The sequence below is a fragment of the Acomys minous genome (genome assembly GCF_964271855.1).
Source record: "Acomys minous genome assembly, chromosome: 16".
NCBI classification, from domain to species: domain Eukaryota; kingdom Metazoa; phylum Chordata; class Mammalia; order Rodentia; family Muridae; genus Acomys; species Acomys minous.
In genome coordinates, this window is record NC_140498.1 from 27,201,087 (window position 1) to 27,223,418 (window position 22,332).

Genomic DNA, 22,332 nt, shown 5'->3' on the forward strand with positions numbered 1-22,332 from the left:
AGTCTGTGAAGGAGAAACTAAAAGGAAGAATAAAAAGACTTTATGCTAAAGAGAAATGCATGTAGGAAAAACTTAGGAAATCCATAAAGGAAGTCAAAGGAACAAAAGTGTGTGATACAGGAGAAGCAGGTGACACAGCCTAATAGAGGGAGGAGATTCAGTTGCCATTTCCAAAAGGTGAGACAGGTGAAAGCTAGGCATGGTCCCCAGGATAAGCCTACAACATTCATGAGAGTCAAACCCAGTGGATTTCAGTGAGACAGAGTATTCGTCCAGCAGATGGGTGAGCAGGGGAGATAAGTCCTGTTTCATGATGCTATAACTAAGAAGACAGCAGCAGAGTGTCATGTTGAGAGGTAATTTAGTGTTAAAGACTAAACTATATCCCTGGGGTCCTGAGTGTAGGGAACATCTAAAGAGCATGGGGCTTCAGTCTGGCTTGCCTTAGAGCTTGGGGAAAAGAAGGCTCAGATGATGAGCCGGGGGGGGGGGGGCTGGCAGAGAAGGAGACTCTCACCCACTCACAATTCCCTTGAGGTTTGATGATAACTGAGTCTGAACTCAGGGCTTAGATCAAGCTCTGGAGCCACCTGCTTTGTAGAGCCCCAATCTTTGAAGTTCCAAAAACAAAAAACAAAACAAAACAAACAAAAAAACCTCCCACAAAAACCCAAAAACAGGTCCTCTGTGCTCTGGTTGCTTTTCAATAAATTTGGGGGACCCTCCCTTCTCCAGCTAAAGCAGCTACATGCAAATCTAAATGTGGCCAGCAGACAGCCTGACATACAAGGAAGGCAAGTGCCTACCTCTGAAGAAAGCTCTGGGGAGCATCAGACACACTCCAACTCAGATTTAGAGAGCACATACATCTCAGGACAAGTGAGTGATCACGGTTGTACTGACCCCTTCTACACACATTTGCAGTTCCCAGTTTGAGGGCCCAGAGAGAGGCTACTCTGATACCTACACCGCTTAAAATATATTATAATATCATTTTTATTTACTGTATTGTATTAACTTACATCCATCTAATTTTTATTATTTATTTCCCTTTTTATTCTCCACTTGTTTCCTTCTTCCCCCCTCCTCTATATTGAGTAGTATTTCGATTTTTACCTTGCCATAGTAACAAAAACAGATTGGCACTGCCTGGAAAGACATATAGACCAATGAAATAGAACAGGACACTTGAAAATAAACCCACAGCAATAGCAGTCTAATTTTTATAGGAAAAGTAAAATGTCTTTTTAATAAAAGAGTCATTTTTATTTCCATTTATGTGTATGTGTACGTACACCTCTTCAATAAATGGTGCCAAGAAAACTAGATATTCACATGTGGAAGAAAGAAACCAGATCCATATATCTCATCTTGTATGGAAGTAAATCAAAAGTAGGTCAAAGACCTTAATGTAAAACCCAAAACTTTGAAACTGCTGTGAGAGAGAAAACAAGATGTAGGTATAGGAAAGGATTTTCTGAATGGGGACTTTGGTGGTTCAGGCAATAATCTCCTAAATTGACAAAGAGAATTAGATGAAATTAAGAAGCTTCTGCACAGCAAAGCTTCTTAGAAACATCACCATGGTGAAAATACAGTCTATGTAATACAGAAAGAAAGACTGCCAAATGTGCACCAGAAATGGGATTCATACTCAGGATATACAGATAACAGTAATATTAAATACCTATAATAATAAAATCAATAAATGAGCTAATTAACCAACTAGATAGCTCTCAAAATAAATATAAACTGCTAATAAATATTTGAAAAAGTGCTCACTATCCTTAGCTATCAATGAAATGCAAATCTAAGCTGGTGTCAGCAAGAAAGTAAATGAAAATAGATGGAGGATGATGAAGGGGGGAATCCTTATTCGCAGCCGGAGGGAACCTAACTTGAGCAGTTACCATGGAAATCTCTATGGAGGGTCCTCAAAAACTGAAGATCTAACCGTCATGTGATACTATATATATCTTTGATGTATACACTAAAGACTCTAACTCAATACACAGAAACACTTCATGGCTGTGTTTATGGTTGAACCAGTCACGATAGCCAGGGAATGGAAGTAGGTGAGTGGATAAGGAAAATGTGTTGTACATCTACATGTATTTATTTATTTACCTATGTGTGTTCCTAGGTCACAAAACTAGAAAGAATTGGGGGCTATTTTAAGGGGTTGAGGTAGGGTAGTGCAATACATGTAATAAGAAGCGGGGGTCAGCTAGGGGGTGGAAGTGGAGATTGGCATGGAGTGGGGGGCGGTGAACAGATGAGAACAAAGTACAATGACTGTATGAAGAGGTTATGATGAAACTTGTTACTGTGGATGCAAACTGAAAAATTAATAAAAGTTAGCTCCTGAGCAGGAAACCGAATGGGAAGGTGACCTCATGAGGGTACCACGTGATATCTTCCTGATGGTCTTACAACCCAGAAGGGTGAACAAGAGAATCTGCTTAAATGTGCCATTTAAGTAGTATGGAGTCCCGGCTGGCCTGAAATGCACTATGTAGATCAGGCTGGCCTCAAACTCAGAGGTCTGTTGGCCTCTGCTTCTCAGGAGCCAGGACTATGCATGCATGCCAGTACACCAGGGTTTAATTTTGTCTTGATAACTCTTTTCTGCCCAAGATCCTCCTACTAGGAGTATACTGGGTTCGCACTGTCAACCATATTGTAAAAGGCTTGAGGTATGGACCTAGCCTTAGGGAACTGACAGATTCAAATCCAGAGGCATAGATAGGGCTAGGAGGGACTTGTACAAGAACTTATTAGGCAGATTTGTGTCAAATTAGCACCCTCATTTACTAATTTGCTGGGTTAATTATTTTTTTTAAGATATGGCGTGAACTCTCAGTCCTCCTTTGCAGCCTCTTGAGTGCTGGGATTCAATGCCACCATATCTGACAGGCTAATGCTATTTAGAAGAGGCTATTATCATTATTAAAATAACACATCAATACCATCATTAGTTCTAACACTAATTACAAGCCACTCCTTACTTCTGAATGTATTACATGTGAGATACACCTTTATAGCGCTTCACCAGATTGGCGTCTAGGACATTAGATATGTAGTACCCACTACTATTAGTCTTCAGCACATGTGAGGTTACTGCTAACATTAAATGCATGGTATTAATAAACATCTACACTATAGCAATGATATTGTTAGCTCCAGTCTTAAAAACGAGGCTCCAAGATGCTCAGCTTCCATTTACCCTAGTTGAGAGCAAGAAACAGTGACCTGAATTTGCAAAGTTCTTTCTCTTTAGTCTCTCTGGGCCTTCCCTGGTCCTTGGTCCTATCTTTGGGTTACATAGTAAGATTCATCTAAGATACCCATGGCCATCAAAGCAGTAAGCATTTTGGAAGTCTCTTCCAAGTTTGTTGTCCCAATATGGACAGAACATGTGAGGGTAAGGGGGTCTCCATGGCTCAGTCTTTATGCTATGCTCACTGGCTAGCTAACATGTTGCCTACTTCACAGCAGACATTCAATAGTTATTTGACTAAATGAAGTTAATCTTTGTTTTGTCCTGACACTCGTCTGGAAAATTTAACATCACAGAGTATATTCTTCCCCCGGAGTCTTGTTTCCTCCTCCCCTATAATCTTTGCCGGGAGGGAGAACAGTGAACCCCGCAACAGCGTGGCTGAGATCAGGTGCCCACTCTCCCTGCCTAGATGCTCCATTACAGTAATTAATTCATTGTTCAAATTTCAGAGCAGGCAGGGTTTTAGTTGCCCGTGGAATTGGTTTTGGATGTGGGAGTCATAGTTCCCCACCCTCTAATTGCAGCTTGGAGATAATAAAGCATCAGTATTGCACTTTTGAGCTTGGCAACATGCTAGAAATAAATATCATTTGAGCTTTGAGAGTGTGGCTGAGCTGGAGATGGTTTCTTTCTGTTTCACGGATTTAATGCAGAGAAGAGTCTGTGCTGATTCAGAAGAATGATTCCTTGGATGCAAGAGAAAAAAAAGTAAACAGGGTATTTTGAATTCTAAGTAAACTGTCTTAGATTTTCAGAGTCAAATGGAGTGACTTGTTTGCATAGACAGCGTTGAGACAATATCGCCATCCAGTTGATTGAATTTACATAATTTCTGTTGTGCTGTTCTTTTACATATGCATAGGCAGCGAACTTTGGACAGAGAGGCTCACTCCTGAATGTGGGAGACTAAAACTGTGGAGTAAGCGGAAAATGATATAATTTTATAGTCTACTATATTTGTCTCTCATCACCCCAGTGTTAATTGTCCATTTTTTCCTTAAGGGAAAAGGAATCAAATTCTATTTGCATCAAAGATCCTTGAAGTAGGAGATGGACACTCAGTCCCTTGTTTCATCTCTTAGTTCAGCTATGCTCTGAAATCTTCTTATATTCGCTGATAAACATGGACTTATAAATATGAGCCTTTGGTAGCTTTAATACCTTAGCTAGGGCTTGCTTCGGGGCCTTGCTTGGAGTACTTGCTTCAGGGCCTCATCAGGAGAGAAACCAACTTTCATTTAGGACATACAGCATGTCACAGGCCACAGACCCATAATAAACAATCCAGCCAACTACAGGCTGAAACCTCCAGAAAAATTAGCCAAAATAAACCTTTCCTTGTTATAAGTTGATTATCCTAGTTTTTCTGCGACACGGATGAAGAACTGACCAGCACAGAGCACAGGTGGGAGAGGAACTATTATTACTGCCTGCATTTTGTAGATGGAGAAACCGAAGTTTTGAGACATTAACAGATATGGGAGTCTGCACTGGGACTTAATGGATTTGACTCCAGGATCCACATTCGTAGGCCTTCATGCTGTCCCTATGTGCCAGGTGCTTTCCACACCGCATTGCCAATTCTCAGGACAACATCACAGCAAGCAATTGCCTCTCCCCCTTTCTGTTTTAAAATTATTTGACAATGTCCCCTTGATGGGGAGGACAGGTGGCACTCAGAGGAGGAAGGATAGCAGGCTACCAAGAAGAGACTTGATACCCTAGGATCATATACAGGGGGAGGAGGTCCCCCTCAGTCACAGACATAGGGGAGGGGAATAGGGTGAAAGTGGGAGGGAGGGAGGAAGGGGAGGATACAAGGGATGGGATAACAATTGAGATGTAATATGAATAAGTTAAAAAGTTAAAATTAAGGAGCAATGTGTAGCCTATGGAAAAATGAGGAGTGCCTCTCAAAGTTGCACAGTTAGTGAGGTGCCAAATCCAGGTCAGCCCGACTGATTCCCCTGTGCAGAAGTGCTTGTTCCATTATTGCGAGGAGGCAGAGCTCTTGCAAGGATTGCAAAGCCTGTATGGCAGGTTACGGGGGTCAGGGGTGGGGTCGGGAGGAGGGAGGTGGTACCTACCACGTTCTTGTAGAAGTAGTACACTACCATCCTGGCCAGGCGTGAGTAACACCAGTGGCCGTGCACAAGCAGCAGCTTCTTGAGGTGGCTGAAGCGGGAAATGGCAAAGTCACTGGACATGACAGCCTGGGAGGGAGGAGGAAAGACATCAGTTTTTACCTACAACCATCAATGCACCCAAAGAAGCTCTCTAGAGGGCAGTGCCTTAATCTAGGTCTGCAGCATTCAGGGCCTGACTGATCCCTTGTCGTGTGGTCACCCTCGGGTGCCTCTTTGGAGTCTGATATCTCTCCCTCTCTTCTTGGAAGTTGACACTTTATTAGATTCCATAGGCGAGCCAGAGGGCAGAAAGCCTTATTTCCGTCCAGTTATCCAATAATCATTTATTAAAGCCCAGTGGCAGTTTCTGTTCTAGGGATGAAACAGAGAACTGATTTTCACCAGGTGACTCTCAAACCTTCTGAGCATCCTTGGGTGCCTCTCTAGAAGACCATTGGCATAATTTACAGATGACACTGCTAGTTGGGAAATTCCTTTATATGGCACTAAGATGGGCATTTTGTCATTGGGATTATTTATAATAAGTCACAGTCTATGATTTTCACCTGAACTCTGTTGCCCCATCTTTGACCGTGTCCCCTTGATGGGGAGGCCCGATGGCCCTCAGAGGAAGGATAACAGACCACCAAGAAGAGACTTGATACCATAGGATCATATTCAGGGGGAGGAGGTCCCCCTCAGTCACAGTCATAGAGGAGGGGAATAGGGTGAAAGTGGGAGGGAGAGAGGAATGAGAGGATACACGGGATGGGATAACAATTGAGATGTAATATGAATGAATGAATAAATTAAAAAAAAATAAGGCACAGTCTAGAGGTCTTTTAAGAATATGAGGTTTAGATGTGTTTGCTAGAAATCGTAGTATACTTTTCTGATGAATTCATCTCTGCTATCTGCAAAATGAATGATAACCCATAATATATATTATTATTAAAATTCTGTGTGTTATAAAGTATATAACATTGCTGGCATATGGTAAACACCCGAAGGGTAAGAGAGAACTACGGCTGCCTTTCTCGTTCTCAGCAACAAATTTAAAGCAATAGCTTCTCTGGTGGTAAGACTACGATCATTGATGGTTCAAAAAATCACAAAAAGGGGGCTGTGTTAATGGGAAAGAATAGTATACCTCACTTCAGTATGCTTGTTCCAAATTGAAATCTTAGGGAATTAGGTATACTATGAAACTGTACCAATTTATGATGCAGTAAAATATGTTCAGCTATCCCTATGTCTGTCACTCCTTATGGAGGTCACAAGAAGATATGTAGAGTCAGAGAAAGGCTTAAATGCTATGCAGCTTTAGGCTATGGGTACCCTTGCCTTTATAAAAAGCTGCACATCCTCAATGTCCCTTTGTTTCTGAAGGACTGGGTGGTAGGCGTCTGGCAACAGTGGCTACAGAAGCATGGAAGACCCCAGACTGTCAGTTAATAATTCTATGAAGCTCAAAGGAAGGTTTTGTTGGCACTGTGTGTGTGTGTGTGTGGGGGGGGGGGGCGGTTATTCCTCAAATCCACAGTAAGGATAAAGGAATACAGGGAAGAAAAAAGGATGAGTTAAAGGCACTGTACCTGCATGCCTTCCTGCCCAGATATTCCAATGCCAATGTCAGCTGCTTGAATCATGCTTACGTCATTTGCTCCATCACCTGAAAGGTCAGAGAGGTCAGAGAGTGTCTTTATACCTGGTCCAACTGCTCGGTGATGAGCGATCCCTTTTGCACAGTTGAATCCTTGCAACATTTCATTAAATAGGATTTCCCTGCTGCTGTGTTTGGCTTGAATGCTTTCTTTTTCTTTTTTTTAACTATGGATACAGAACTATGGATTAAATCTCTCAATGACTACGCCTTATTTTTCTCCCCCATCAATGGTGATCGGACATGTCATGAGTGGTCCTTTACAACTTACAGAAAGGCCTTTGCAAATATTAGGACAGATTTTGCTGAGGAGTGAATGGAGGCTCTGAGCGATTTTGAGACTTGGCGAAGGCTGTCCTTCCGGTGAAGGCATGCAGTAGTACTGTAACTTGGGTCTTTCTGTGCTGATTCTGGGGCCATTAAGGACTTGATGCAGTATGTCCCCTGAAATGCTTGTGTGTTCAAGGATTGGTCGCCACCTGGTGGATCCCCTCACTAAGAAGGGTTGTGTCATGAAGGCTTCAAATTGATCAGTAGAGCAAGCCACTCACGGTCTTATAATTTGATGGCATTCTTGGGAGCTGGTAGGAGGTGGGCCTGGCTGGAGGAAGTGGGTGACTTGGGACATGCGTTTGAAGGATGTCTTCTCTCAGGCTTCTTCCTGTCTCTCTCTCAGTTTTTGGTGGTTATGAGGTAACACTTCTATACCATCACATTCCCTCCACCAAGAATGTGTGTGTGTGTGTGTGTGTGTGTGTGTGTGTGTGTGTGTGCGCGCGCTAGATCTAGAACAAATACTAAGTGAGACTATACAACAGAGTCACATCCCTACATTGTGAAACATGATATTCTGCCTCACACTTCTGGAGAACACAGGGTAGTCAGAAATGGACTGAAACTATCCAAACCCTGAGCCAAATAAACAGTTCCTCACTTGAAGCTGCTCATGTCAGATATTTTATCACAATGACTACTACTAACACAAGGCCTAAGAGATTTCCCTATCTTAGTTTGATTTGAACCAACTATCACACCAAGATACATTGAGTGCTGAGATAGCCAGATCGTCAGAGACTGAGTAATTCCCAAAGTGATGGATGGCATTCAGTTTTCTGTATGAATATAGAAAAATGAGACTTGCTTACTTTTTTTTGAATGAAATATATTAGTCAAATTGAGTGAAGTGAGATTTCATGAAACTGGAGATAAGACCATGAAAATAACACACACACACACACACACACACACACACACACACACACAGATTCTCTCATACAGGACTATCAAATATACTGTTCTCTGATGAAGTAAAAACTATCTACAATACAGAAAGTGCTACCACCTTATATCTATTGAAATGTGGTGAAGTTCTATTTAATTTAAAAAGCTACCTACAGCTCTGTGCAGAAACCAACTTTCCTCAACGCTTACTTTGTAAGCCAGAGCTCAGCAAACTAAACTCTAAAGGATCAGATAAATATTTTAGGCTCTTTAAGCCACAAAGCACAGTCAAATAATTGTTGTTGCTAAAAGGCTGGGAGTTATAAATTTTATGCTTAAAATAAAAAACATTATTAGCTTCCATACAAAAATATATAGAAGGCTGGATTCAGCCTGTTGGCTATGTTTTGGTAACCCCTGTTATACACACTGTTGACTGTATTCTCCTCTTGGGCCCACTTTTTTTTCCTGGTAGCTTCTCATATATAAGCTGTAATTAAGTTTACATTGTTCATCGTAGAAAATATGGAATTGGAGAGGAGAGAGAATAATTCTTCACAATTATTTGGCAGCAAGTATATTGAGCTTTAAAATGTTACTATTAATATGCCCCATAAATTGATGTGCCAATTAAAAAATCTAGTATGTCTTTCTTGGTAGACCTTGTTATTATAATAATGATTCTTTTCTTGATAGCACAGCAGTCCATAATTTTAATCCTCTCAAAGGCAGAATAAACCTAAGCTGTAGCTTCTTCTGTTGGCAGACTAGGGGAAGCAGAGCTGTGGAATCATGCTATTTCTTACTCTGGTGGTTTTGTTTCTGTGGCTATGGGAGTGAAGCCAATCTTTAACCTCAGAGAATATGTGCTGGGCTATTGCCTATTGTGTATCAGAATTATAGAAGAGGACAATTCACAGTATTGAAGTAGGGATGTAGTTGCTATGGATCTGTTCCTTTCATTTTTTTTTCTGAGATAGGATGTTATGTATCACAGACTGACCTAGAGTCCTCTGTGTAGGTGAGGATAACTTTGAATTTTAGATCCTCCTGCCTCTACCTCCCAAGTGCTGGGATTATAGACATATGCCTCCGTGCCTGGTCTTCCCAGTTTTTAAATTCAGTTTTTATATTGCACATGAAGGCCGGGGGAAAGGGCACAATATTTTTCAGATCTCTAACACACCAGAGAAGAAAGAAAAGTAGCTAGAGCTGACTGCAGAGATGACCCCAAGTAGAATAACTTAGTTAACTTTATCTGTGAGGGCCACCTCCTGGGGTGCCCTGTGTATGCCTGAAACCATGAAGTGATAAACTCGATAGATTATTTTGTATACATATGCAATTATAATACATTTTAATTAATAAATAATGCGCCAAAAGGTTAACAACAACTAATAATATATTACAGTAAATTATAATCATATGTCATAGTTATTTAAACTCATGGAAGTTGGTTTCTATAATTATCTACTCTTAGGCCCAAAGGAATTGCAGAATTGCACAAAGTGAGACTTGGTTGTTACATGTGTGGGCTGAAGGATGAGGAGGGAGTGGCTGTGTGGAATGTGGGTATCATGAGATCCAATAGTGAATGAGTCAGACCCTGTCCCTGTGAACTCTTTACAGAGGGGGTCACAGAAAGGATAACAGAGCAAGACAGGTAGAGATGGAAGTGGGAGTGCTTTACAGAGCAGTTTGCTGGTACAAAGGCTTGGAGAGCGGGAGCGAGGACAAAGGCCCATAGAGAACGACAAGTCATTTAATTTGGATGGAATACGAAGAACCAAGTGATAAGGAACGAAAGGCAGCCATGATGAGAAAACACTATTGGAGAGTTAGTGGAGACCAGATCGTGAATATTCCTGTTAACTAGGCTTCTTGTTCCTGGGAGGTGTAACCAGTGAGAAATTTCTTTGTTTGCGCTTGATATAATTAATCAATGCTTCTCTGAGAAATTTGTCATCAGCCAACTATAATAGGTTTGACATATGCTTCGTGATGGCCTTGGATTTAGAGTCTAGCATACAAAATTAAAAGATATAACCTAAGATTTTGAAATACCCCTACCAGCCCCTTATCCTCAGAATGTTGGAAGGGTACAGGGTGATATCTTCGAGTCGAGCTCTCTTGGTTGTCTATGTCTGGTAGAAACATTAAAAAAAAAAGCCTATATGCATGTTTTAGTTCAAGGCCCTTGTTTATCAGTGACCCCCGTCTATGATCTGACTTTTCTTTAACTAACTGGCCAGTTCTAAGAGCTTTCATCATTGTTCTAATCTGGTGGGCCCTGCTTTATTTCTCCTAACGGCCACATCCTGACCGTGGTTTTTGTCAAAGGCAATGAGCCTCTCTCTGTCTAAGCATCTTTGCTTTCACGGCTGACCCCGGTCAGATCACCCCTGCCAAGCTCCCACTCACATCCCAGCGTGACAGATACCTATGGAGAGAGTCATGACGCTCAGCTTGTCTCGCACCAGCTTGACAATCATACTCTTCTGGAGTGGGGTGGAGCGGCAACACAGGACCGAGCGACAGTACTGGGTCAACTCCAGGAACTTATTTTCCAGCTTTCCCTGGAAAATTGCATTCAGTGTCTTCCCATCAATGACCAGTCCTACTTCAGGAGGCACAGCTCCCGAGTTCGCAGATGGCATCTTAGATGGCACGCAGTGCCCACAGAATCTTCGGGTTGGCTGCTGTGGCTCTTGAAATCTCTTTACATCTTCCAAGGCACAGTTGAGGATGGACTCGCAGGTTTCCTGCAGCATGCCATATAACTTAGCATTAGTAAGCAACCTTGCACGGTAAAGTTTCCCCTTATTTTAAGTAAGATAATTGTAAAACTATCGTATAGGTTATTTAGAGATTTTCCTCTAAGGCCATTGCACATTTCCCTGCAGTATTTGAAACAGCGTTAAACTGTACTAATTTTGAGACACTAATGGCCAGAATAGGAGAAGGTGACTAGGAGTAGAAGAGAAAGTTGCACAGCAAGATGGCAACTGAGTTGAGGTGGGTATAAGATAAAGAATACTACTAATGTGTTGGTAGACACCGACAGTATTTCGTACTGGTACATGAGCTGTTTTCTGTCTCTTACAGGTCTCTCCATTCCCAGTTGCCCCTTTGGACATTTTTGTTCATATTCCTGGTCTTAATTTAGAGATGAAGAGATTGTAACGAAGAGTAACTTAGTAACTTACTCAATGTCAGCCCAACATAGGCTGGATCCTTACTTCTTCAAATGTGGCTTTCTAACTTAAAAAGAAAACCACCACCCCGTGTTTATCTATTGGTCTATTCCACAGAGGTCTTAAGAACTGTTCTATGCAGTGTTTTTCATGTTGGTCTGAATTGACCATGGGTGTGAAACTCTTACTGGTTCAAAGAATCTTCTCTGTGATTTTTGTTTCTATTTCCTTGAGATGGTCTTTTGATACAGCCCAGGTTGGCCTTGAACTTGTGATCCCACTGTTTCCCTTTTCAAGTACTGTGATTAAGGATGTAACACTATCATGTAAGTTTTTGTGATTTTTTTCAAACGGTGCTTATTTTGAAATACAGAGAGAAGTTGTTTTTAATTAGTAATGCCTTTCTCACACTTGGAATTATATCAGTGATAAAATCAGATCTTGGTACTAATTGTTCTGCTATCTACTCAACCTTTGTAAAGATCACTTTTTAATGAAGCTTGAGAAAGCAGAAGATCATGGTATAAATAACTTTAATAGCATGTTGTGCTTATACAAACTATATTTTCCAGTTACAAGTGTGGCCTGCATACATTTGAGTATGGATGCTTGCATGTGTTTTGGTGAATAAGTGGATGCGTGTACATATGTTCTTGTCTATGTGGAAGCCAAAAGGAATGTCGGGTGCCTGCCTTGCTCATTCTCTACTTTACCAAGGCAGGAGCTCTCACTAGTCCACCAAGCCCGCTTGCCCTGGAGATTCCCTGTCTCAGCCTTCCAGGTGCTGGGATTACTGGCATGAGCCATGCCCACTTGACATGTGGTGTTGGGGATCTGAACTCTGGTCCTATGCTTGTGCTACAAGTCCTTTATTCTTTGAGCCCTCCTCTGAGCCCTATCAGTTCATCTATCGTAATAGATAATATTTCTTTATTATTCAAAATGCTAAAAATCCATTCTAAAAGTAAACATCATTCAAATGAGTTGGTTCAAATAAAGCCATTAAGAGAAATAGTTGAGGTAATACGTGAATTTGGGTCGATTTTGTAAAGGCACTCCTAAAGTGACAGATCTGGGGCAGCCCGATCTGCTAGTTTCTGTCTAACAATTACTAGAGTAGTTCCAGAAGCAGATACAGCTCATTTTCCCAAGTCTTCCCTTAGGAGATGCTAAATTGCTTGTTTTAGACAATAGGATGTGCACAGAGCCTGAAGGGGCCACAGGAACTGGTTCTGGGGTATAAGGTATTAACAGTGCATTTATTTAAAAGACAATGGAGTGATTCTTGCTAGATGGTGGGCTTAGTTCCAGTTATATAAATCCCTCCAGCACTGTCTCACACAGCTAATGGAGCTATGAAGATGTTCGCAGCTAAACCTGAAGCCACTCACTTCCAAGTTTTAATGATAATAGTTCTAGTTCCTGGATATTTAACATTTGGTCAGGAACCTGCAGTAAACAGTGCTGGAGTCATTCCTTCCTGTCACAGTGATGTAGACCTAATGACTCCTTTCCAATGAGGAGAACGAGAGAGAAAAAAAGATAACTTCACAAGCATGTTATATAACGTTGGCTTCTACAGCAGAGCTCGTTCTCACTCTCTCTAGTTGCTTGCCTCAGGAGAAACCGGCTGCCATGTTGTGTAGCAGCCTGTGGCAAAGCCTAGAGGGCTGTGAACAGAGATCTGTTAACAGCTGGTGCAGGGGATGGGGTGGGGTACTTGGAAGCAGGGTTCCTTTCTACCCATAAACCCTTGCTAGTTGAATTGTCATCTGGTCTTGGAATGCTGGAAATGGACTCTGTAACCTCACCGAGACTACAAGCCCCAGCTCAGAAGCCCCTAGGTTTCTAACTCATGGGATCATAAAGGTCTGTTTCAGCTGCTGAGCTTTGGGGATAACTTGTCACCCAGCAATAGCTAACAAATGTAGGGACTAGGTAAGTAGTCTCCCTCTGTGATCTTATTTAATTGTTCCAGCACCCTGTAAAATATGTATTTTTAAAAACACTTTAACAAAGCGATTTAATAAATAATATCATTTCAGCAAAGCATAGCATACTCAAAATATAGTATTTCAGCAAATTATAGCACATTCAAAATTCAATGTTCCTTTATTTATGTTACAGTATGTGTGAGTACTCATTTTTGCTAAATATTTCTGTATATTTTTAAAAATAGCATTGCTCTTTGTTGAATATTTGGTTAGTTCTACCTATAGTTAGTTATTATAAATTGTGCTTCCTTGAATGTTCATATAATACATTTGTTTGAACACCTGTTTCTAATTCTCTTGCATTATTTCAAGGAGAAAAATTACTAGATTTTATAGTAACTCTATATTTGAATTTTTTAAACAGCTGAGGATGTTGAAAAGTTGAATCCGTCATCCATTGAGGGTGGGAACATAATATAAAATAAGTATTTTTAATATATGTTTTATAGATAAGAGGACAAAAGAAATCTAGAAATATTGGCAGATCCCATAAAGCTTGCTTATTGCTTTAAGATATATACAAAAGATATAGTAGACCTAAATAGGTTTATAGTTACTTAGGCAAATTAAAACCCTTGGGAAAAAAATATCCATTGTATTTGTAATTACATTAAACTAAGGCTTACAGAAATCTAAGATTTAGATTGTGTCTTCTCATTTTTTTGGTTTAACATAGTTATGTGTCTACTACTTATTCTCAAGGAAAAGGCTGAGGAAGACTAACCTTATAGGATTAGTGTCCTGGGATGTAGAAGCGTGTGATGTCTTAGAGGATTGTCTTAGAGGGTCCTGGATAGCTTTGAAGGAGTTGCCAGTGATGCAGTTAAGAATTCAGTGAATAAACCCACAATGACTTCGAGTGTGGCCAACTATTCTTTAGGAACATGACTAGTTACTGAATAAACACCTTCTGTTTTCTACAGGAATATGTCTCACCAAACAGGAGCCAGCCACTCCACTTTCCTTAGTTTGGTTGTCCTACAGATTTGCAGATAGTCACTCTTCAGAGTTATCTACAGGAAAAGGAGTTTTATAGACCAAATGTACATGAAGAGGATGACCACAGAGATGTAGCACTACTCAGAGATAATTATTTTCCTTTAAAAATTCATCAGCATTTAACTTATCAGTGAGTCCCAGGGATTCTCCTGTCTCCATCTCCCTAGAGTTGGGATTATAGGTATTCACTGCCAGGCCTGTCTCACTTATATGGGTTTGAAGACTGAATCCAGGCTCTCATGCTTTTGAGACAGATACTTTACAGACTGGAATGTATTCCCAGTGTGTGTGTGTGTGTGTGTGTGTGTGTGTGCGTGTGTGTGTGCATATATACACACACATATATAATTCATACTAAAAAACCATCTTTATTCATGATAGAGAAACCAAATATAAACCTTACCAAACTTCTGCTCTATTCTGGGGTTTAGCTCCGCTAGTGAGAGGCCAGCATTCTCTCTCCCTCTTTGGGTGCTTCCATTCACTTGCCTTCCCACTCGTCCTTTCCCATGGTAGATTCTAGGTGGCCAGGTTCCCTCCTCTCACCACACTTTGGGTACAGTGTTCTCCTTGCCCATCTGCTGAGTCTCATCCCTGATCCCTTTGACAAGGGCTACATCTCAGCACTCACTTTTCCACACTCCTCACTTCACTTTCTATGTTTGCTGCCTCCTTAATACAAACTCGTACAATAGCTGGGAAGACACCTTGTTAGGCTCCATACATTACTCTCCTGATCCTCACTCTTTGCAAACCACAATCTACTCTGGTAGGAAATTACTGGTTTTGGACTTTGTTTTTTTCTCCCTCTGTCCCACCCCATCATGACATAACAGCCTAATACATTATGCCCTTTAAGATCCTGCTCCATGACATGAAAATTGGTGTTGAAAATTTGAACTTTGAATAATTTCAGTTTAAGTGGGGCCTTTCAATCAAAGTGGGTTCATCTTAGGCAGCAAGACACAGACAATTGAGTAAATGGGTGTGGTATGTGTGATTTGTACTAGCCTGGCAAGAGGGCAGAATTCTAGGCTTGGTGTCTAGACTAGCAGACTAGCAGGGGGAAGCTGTTGGGCAAGAGACTGAGGCCTGGTGGTTTTTAAATGTCCTTACCTGTAACGTAGGGAGAGTCAAACTTTCTGATAAGTAGCAACGTCAAAATGGCCAGTTAGCTAAGTATGTGGAGGGGCTATTGGACACTGGACTGAATGTCTTCCAGACCCTTCCTTAGATCCTCTGAGATCCAAGGTCCACAGAGGTGACTGAGGAGGTGCTGTGTATGTCAACATTCCATCCCTCTTTGGCCTGACCTGATTCTCTGTGTTAATGGAGTACACGGTGTCAGCCTGATCCAGCAGTTTGCAGGAATATGCGATGTTGACTGCTGTCTCCTGTTTATCTCCTGTCAAAACCCAGAGCTGGATTCCAGCCTCTCGCAGTGCAGCGATGGTATCTGGAACTCCTTCTTGAAGCCGATCTTCAATCCCAGTGGCTCCTGGAAAGACCAAAGACATGGGAACACAGTTACAGCAAATGCATAGCTGCTTACTTTCCCCAAAGCACTACATAGCCAAGCAGGCCATGAACTAGATAAAGGTGATTGGTATGCTGGCTAAGATTATGTCAAATGACAAATGGCTAGAGTTGTTTGAGAGAAGGGAAACGCCAATTGAGAAAATGATTCTTTAAGTTTGGGCTGTAGGAAAGCCTGTAGGGCATTTTTAAAAGTAGAGATCGATGTGGGAAGGCTTAGCCCAATCTATTGTAGGTGGGGCTACCTCTGGGCTTGTTGTCCTGGGTTCTGTAAGAAAACAGGCTGAGCAAGCCATGAAGAGCAAGCCAGTAAGAAGGACTCCTCCGTGGACTCTGCCTCATCTCCTGCCTCCAGGTTCCTGTTTGAGTTCTTGTTTTCATGTCCTTCAGTGATGAACAATGAGGTAGAAGCATGAACCAAATAAACCCATTCTTTCCCACCTTTCTTTTGATCATGGTGTTTCATCCAAACAATAGTAACCCTAACTAGGAAAATTGTTACCTGCCCAGAAAAGTCATTGGGTGAAGGATAGTAATTGAGCTACAAGATAAGATCAGAGTGCTATTGAGTGGACACTGAGATTCACTTCAAAAGTCAAGGAAAAGTATTATTAATGAAAGAACATTTCTGTTCAGACCTAGACGATCAATCTCAGAGGTAAAGGAACATTCCAGGTAGAGGGATCAACATGTGGGAAGGCCGAGAGTTCAGATGGCTAGAAAGGAGGCAGGAGGGAGAAGGGCTTCTGGGTCTTATCAGGGCCGTGAGGGAAATGCAATTTATTTGGCAGCAAAGAAAGCAATGAAAGGATGTTAAGCTGGGGAGAGACATGGCCAGGTTTGTGTTTTCTGATCATTCTAGAGAGAGAATTGGAAATTGGAGAGGCAGGATGATGTAGTGGATGTAAACATGTTTTTGTCTTGATTCCAAGTGCGGGATGTCAGACAGACTTGTGAGAGGACAATTGGTCCACTAGAAGAGGAAGTGCCTCTTGTGGGGGCGTGGTCTTCACCAACTGATAAACATCCTAGTACAGACGCCGAGAAGAGATTTATTTATTTATGAGGCCAAAATCAGAGGCTTGGCTTTTTGGTTTTTGCATTGCTTGGCTGTTCATAGCTCCACTCTGAGATGCTCCTAGAGAGAAACGTTCCAGAGAACACTTCAAGGTTCCAGGTTCTGGCTGCTCCGGGTCCTGGCTTCTGCGGTTGCAGTCACTTTTGCTGAATTACTGCTTTGCTTTTTAATGGGTCTGCTGGAATCCTGATGACAAAGAGTGGGATCCCTCCACGGAACTGAGTCTAAAAAGGTCTACTTCTCCCGTCCCCATTAACCTTTTTTCTCTCCTATCTAAGGTATGTAGTTTGGAAGGGAGATATAGGCCTTAAAAAACCCCAAACACTCTCCACAGTTGAGTGGAGAGTGGGGTATGACTTTCACACGTACTCTAGTGCTTCATATTTGACCATGTGCCCTGGATGGGGAGACCTGGTGGCACTCAGAGGAAGGACAGCAGGTTACCAAGAAGAGACTTGATACCCTATGAACATATACAGGGGGAGGATGTCCCCCTCAGTCACAGTCATAGGGGAGGGGAATAAGGGGAAAATGGGAGGGAGGGAGGGATGGGAGGATACAAGGGATGGGATAACCATTGAGACGTAACAAGAATAAATTAATAAAAAATTAAAAAAAATTTCAAAGCCTACAGGATGAGAGATTCTCAGGGACTAAGCAGGAGTACAGAGCAGGACACTGGGTGATGGACTAGGCTATGCGTACAGAAGAGGTAAGGCAGACCCCCTTGCTCTGCAGCTAGCTGATCACGGCAGATTTAATAGGGACTCACATTTGTTTTTGCTGCTATTCATGGGCACAATGAGACATGCAGGTGCCATCATTTGTGGACGATCTCAAGCTTTGCTTCAACCTCGATGAATACATACCCATATATTAAACAGTTGCTAAGTGCAGAAGCAAAACTCAATCTGCATTTGAAATGAGATTCATTTAGGGCCACAGACTAATTAATGGCTATCCATTTCACTCAGAGTAGAAGCAAAGGTTTTGTTTCTTTGAGCACTCCAGAGTGGTAAAAAGTTTGCAAAGCAGTTATATTGGCTGCATGTTGAAACATCCAACTCAGATTTTGAGATTTAGTGTGAAGGCCGTGCAGCATTTTTGGTGGCCACAGGATTTTGCAATGAAGTCACATTTCCCAGCCATCTTGAGGTGGTGAAAGGGACCCATCTCTCTTCAAATGTGCCTGTTTTATATTTCAGGTGCACACAGGTAAACAACTCTTAGGACAGTGTTGGCTCAAATATCATCTTTCTCTGTGAGGTTTAGCTTGCAAGGTGAGCTTGAGAAATCGATTTACAGTACAGTGAGGCTGTGTGAAGGAGGGAGGAGGGAAAACACATTTATTTGTGTGAAAGAGAAAATGAAACAGGAAGGCCGTGAACGCTTCTCCTAAACGGGGAAGCTGACAGGCCCTGACAAGTGAGTCCTTCACAGAGCCAGCTGATGACTATTTTCTGCAGCTGAGACTTGGTGTTACCTAGAAGCCAAAGGTGCATCCAGGAGGTGAGAGGGAGAGAGAGTGGTGGCAATCCCAGATGGGGTGACTACTGCCTGTGGCCTTGTATGGTAGTAGACTACTCTGGACTAGCTACCTTCTGGCTCTTGTCAAAACAATTCTTGCGTCCAGCTTTAGAAATGCCAGGGCTTATGGGGGCAGCAAACACAGGCACTCTGCAGCCAAGACAAAGTACAGTAGGTGGAAGGTGCCAGAGAGTCAAATCTTCTGTTTGAAGGTTGTCCGACTAATCACGCTGCTGCCTTCTAGATGTACAGGGCTTCATCATCTTGTAGCAATGAAAGATAGCCTTTGGCTCTGTGGCCAGTGCACACCCCTGATTCCTTCTTGGGTGTCTTTCTAGAGGGGGGTGGGTCTTGGGAAGATCCCCTAACCTTAAACTCTCTCTTGCTGCTTTTCTCCCATCCGAGTGGCCCCAGAGTGATTACGGACAGGGGCGTCTTTCCCTATGTAGGAGGAGGTTCGTTTTCCTAAGCAAAGCTTTCACTTTTCGGCTCTGCAATGCTCTTTTTCCTACAGACATCCAGCCCATCCCTTAACCAGTCTCAGTACTTGTCCTCTTGCCCCTGGATCATCAGTCTACCGTTTATACAGTGGCAGTGCTGGTGCTTTGACTAAAGTACTCTATAAATGTTTAGTTTATGATTTACACGGCCCATTATAAATCGGGCTCCTCTGGCCTCTCTCACCTCCTGTCAGTTCTCCTCTATATTCCGTGGTCCAGCTAAAGCAGATCTCTGCATTTCCACTTCTCCTCAGACCTCACTTCCTGCCTTTCATTTAGTCCCTTCATTCTGTCATGATCAGTCCCCCCTTTTCCTGAACAACGTATCTTTTCCTTTTCCATGAGTGGCCCTTCCCAAGCCCTCTTTGGCCCCAGCATGAGTTGGCACCTCCTGCTTTGCATTTATCTTTACATCTTCTGGCCCAGCTCTTGTCACTTGCAGAGTGGTGAGATGGCTAGCTTAATCACCCAGGCTACATTCTGAGCTGTGGGAAGGTGGCGACTGGAATTCCCATCTCTCTCTATAGCTGTAAAGCCTAGCCTGCTACTTGGTGCATTTAGTAGGTGTATAACAAACATTTGAATGAGCAGAGGAGTTTGCTGTTGGAGAAGAAGCCAAAGTCATGGGCTTCTTCCAGCAGGGAGGCCAGGGATGCTCTCAGAATATCCCTAGGACACAGAGCTGGTTGCTGACATGGCCCAATTATGCCAAATATCTGGAAAAACCAAGGGAAGGCTCCTAATTGAGACAAAAGTGTAGCAGCATCAGAATCCTGGCCAAGTGTTCCTTTCCCAGCTTTCCTCTGCCCTTTCAGTGTAGTGATGCCTTATTTTTAGCTACCGAGTAAGGTGAGATGATTCTCCAGGTGCTGGGCTGTCTCCATTAGAAGCTCCTCTCGGTTGTCAAGGGACGCCTCAGCCTCACGCCGGACACTGGCCCACTCCTGGAAGTCCTCTTCATCTACAACCTATGAAGCAGGAAGAGGATTATTAATAACCCTGAATGAATTAGCAAATGGAATTTCCCCTTTTTTCCTGATGTGCTGGCTGCCTGGAAGTCTGTGTGGACTTCCCAGAATTGGCTGTGGAATGCTCCATAATGATATTCTGAACTAATACATTGGTGAAAGACCAATCCTTATGTTCCATGATGACCAAAGCTCTGCTGAGTCTCTACTGTGCTCAGGGCTCTGGAGATGAACAACAAAACCAAGGTCTCAGGATGTCACAGATTGTGTGCTGGTGGTGGGTGAGATGCTGTAGTCAGGTAAGAGATTTAAATGACTACATCATTTTAAGGAGTGCTAGGTAGATAATAAAAAAGATGATAGTGGGTGGGGCAGGGCTGGAGAGTTGGGTCAGGGATTAAGAGCACTGACAGCTCTTCCAGAGGTCGTGAGTTCAATTCCCAGCAACCACATGGTGGCTTACAACCATCTGTAATGTGATCTGATGCCCTCTTCTGGCCTTCAGGTGTTCATGCAGGCAGAGCACTGTATATATAATAATAAATAAATATATATTTTTTAAAAAGGATGATAGCGTAGAGTCTGTTGGAGCTGGAGAGTAACTGTAGAGAAGGGGGTTGCCTTCTGTTGGATGGTGAGGTCTTGCTGACAGGTAACATATGAGGTAAGACTCAAGGAGTGCATGCCGCAGCGTTTAGCCTTATTTCCAGAACATGGCAGCATGAAGTCAAGTTGATGGGTTATTACATAACAAAAAGAGAACACAGTACTTTGGGGGTGGGGAGGAAGGACAGTACTTTTAGAAGTTAAGGTGATGAGTTGGAGGGGTAAATATGCTCAAAATAAATTGTATGACATTCCCAAGGAATTAATAAAAGGACCCAATTTTAGGAATCATGAGGAAGAGTAAATGCTATGCAACAGCAATGAACTTGACTCTATTTCTGATCTGGTAATGCACTAGCTAATGGATGCGAAAAGCAAGGTGGAAGGGCCAGACATGAGGCTGAAAAGGAAAACAGCAGCCATGTTTTGCCCAGCCTGTAGACCTACCCACCAGTCATAGTGTCAGTCATGCATGGATGCCACACCTTTCTCCATTGGGGTCCTGCAGTACTTTTTCTACCCACCATATTTATATGTATGCGTTCTCTTTTATAAATGAATGATTCTGTAACATAAGCACTAAATATTCATCGAGTCCTTCTGGAATGGCGATATATGGAAAATCAAGGGAACACAGGTCTTTTTTAGTTTTTGTTTTGAGACAGGATCAAACAATGTGGCCTTGGCTGGCTTGGAATTCACAGAAATCTACCTGCCTCTGCCTCCTGAGTACTAGAGTTAAAGGCATGCACCATGATGCTTGGCCACAGGTAGGTCTTTTGCATTTGAGAAATATAGTCTATAGAAGGAGACACTATAGACATAGACTTATGGAAAGCAGGCAGTGGTAAGGGTATAGTTACAACCCTCAGAGAATGTAAAAAGCTGTGCTGCTTTCTGAAAGACATAGCAAAAGGTGGTGAAATTTGGACTTGTACCCAGATGGGCTTGGTTTTCAAGTAAGTACATCAAGTCCCTATCAGATGGGCAGCCCTGGGAGTCTGTAGTGGAGAAACTACTTCTGGTCACCTAGAAATCCGTGGCCACCATGGCATTCCTACTAGACAGCGCATAGCTCATCAGATGGCCTTGCTCTGAACTTCAATGTCCCTGGTTCCTACCCCTTTTGTAGGGTGTTAAAGTCAAGAATCTCAGACATAGAGGCGAGCCATCTTTCTGGCCACATCTGGGCCTAGGGTAAAGCAATAGCCAATGGCAGGGATTGCAGGACAAGAGCAGAACACAGCTGAATACACCTCCACGGGCTCATCACAGGGGCCAGCTGCTACATGTCATGCTAAATGATGCCATTCAATGGAGAATCAGATTCTCAACAGAAGCCAGAAAACTAGATTGTTTTTCACATGAAAACACACACACACACACACACACACACACACACACACACACACACAAGTTCACAGAAAACCTCTCCAAATTTTAATTTAGACAACTATTGCAAAAATTAAGATGACTTTGAAGATGAAATTGTATTTGTGAATGGGTGGATAGGATCAAGATACCTAGAGTACATGTGTGAAAATTTCAAAGAATTAATAACCAAATAAATAATTTTATGAGTTGCAGGTCAACCATTACACATACAATAAAAATAAAGAAAGGCTAAAGGCACAGAT

The 22,332-nt window shown here is 42.3% G+C and overlaps 1 protein-coding gene across 10 annotated transcripts in view; it reads right to left on the reverse strand.

The window, feature by feature from the left end:
* ATP10B (ATPase phospholipid transporting 10B (putative)) overlaps positions 1-22,332 on the reverse strand; it is a 287,746-nt gene that overhangs the window by 13,597 nt on the left and 251,817 nt on the right. For all 10 annotated transcript variants that reach the window (XM_084762456.1, XM_084762451.1, XM_084762452.1 and 7 more), the window contains 5 exons: positions 19,963-20,089; positions 15,794-15,978; positions 10,734-11,055; positions 7,005-7,081; positions 5,371-5,496 (listed from right to left, as the gene is read on the reverse strand). In XM_084762456.1, coding sequence (XP_084618582.1) covers positions 5,371-5,496; positions 7,005-7,081; positions 10,734-11,055; positions 15,794-15,978; positions 19,963-20,089 — 837 coding nt within the window. The remainder of the gene's footprint in view (positions 1-5,370; positions 5,497-7,004; positions 7,082-10,733; positions 11,056-15,793; positions 15,979-19,962; positions 20,090-22,332) is intronic.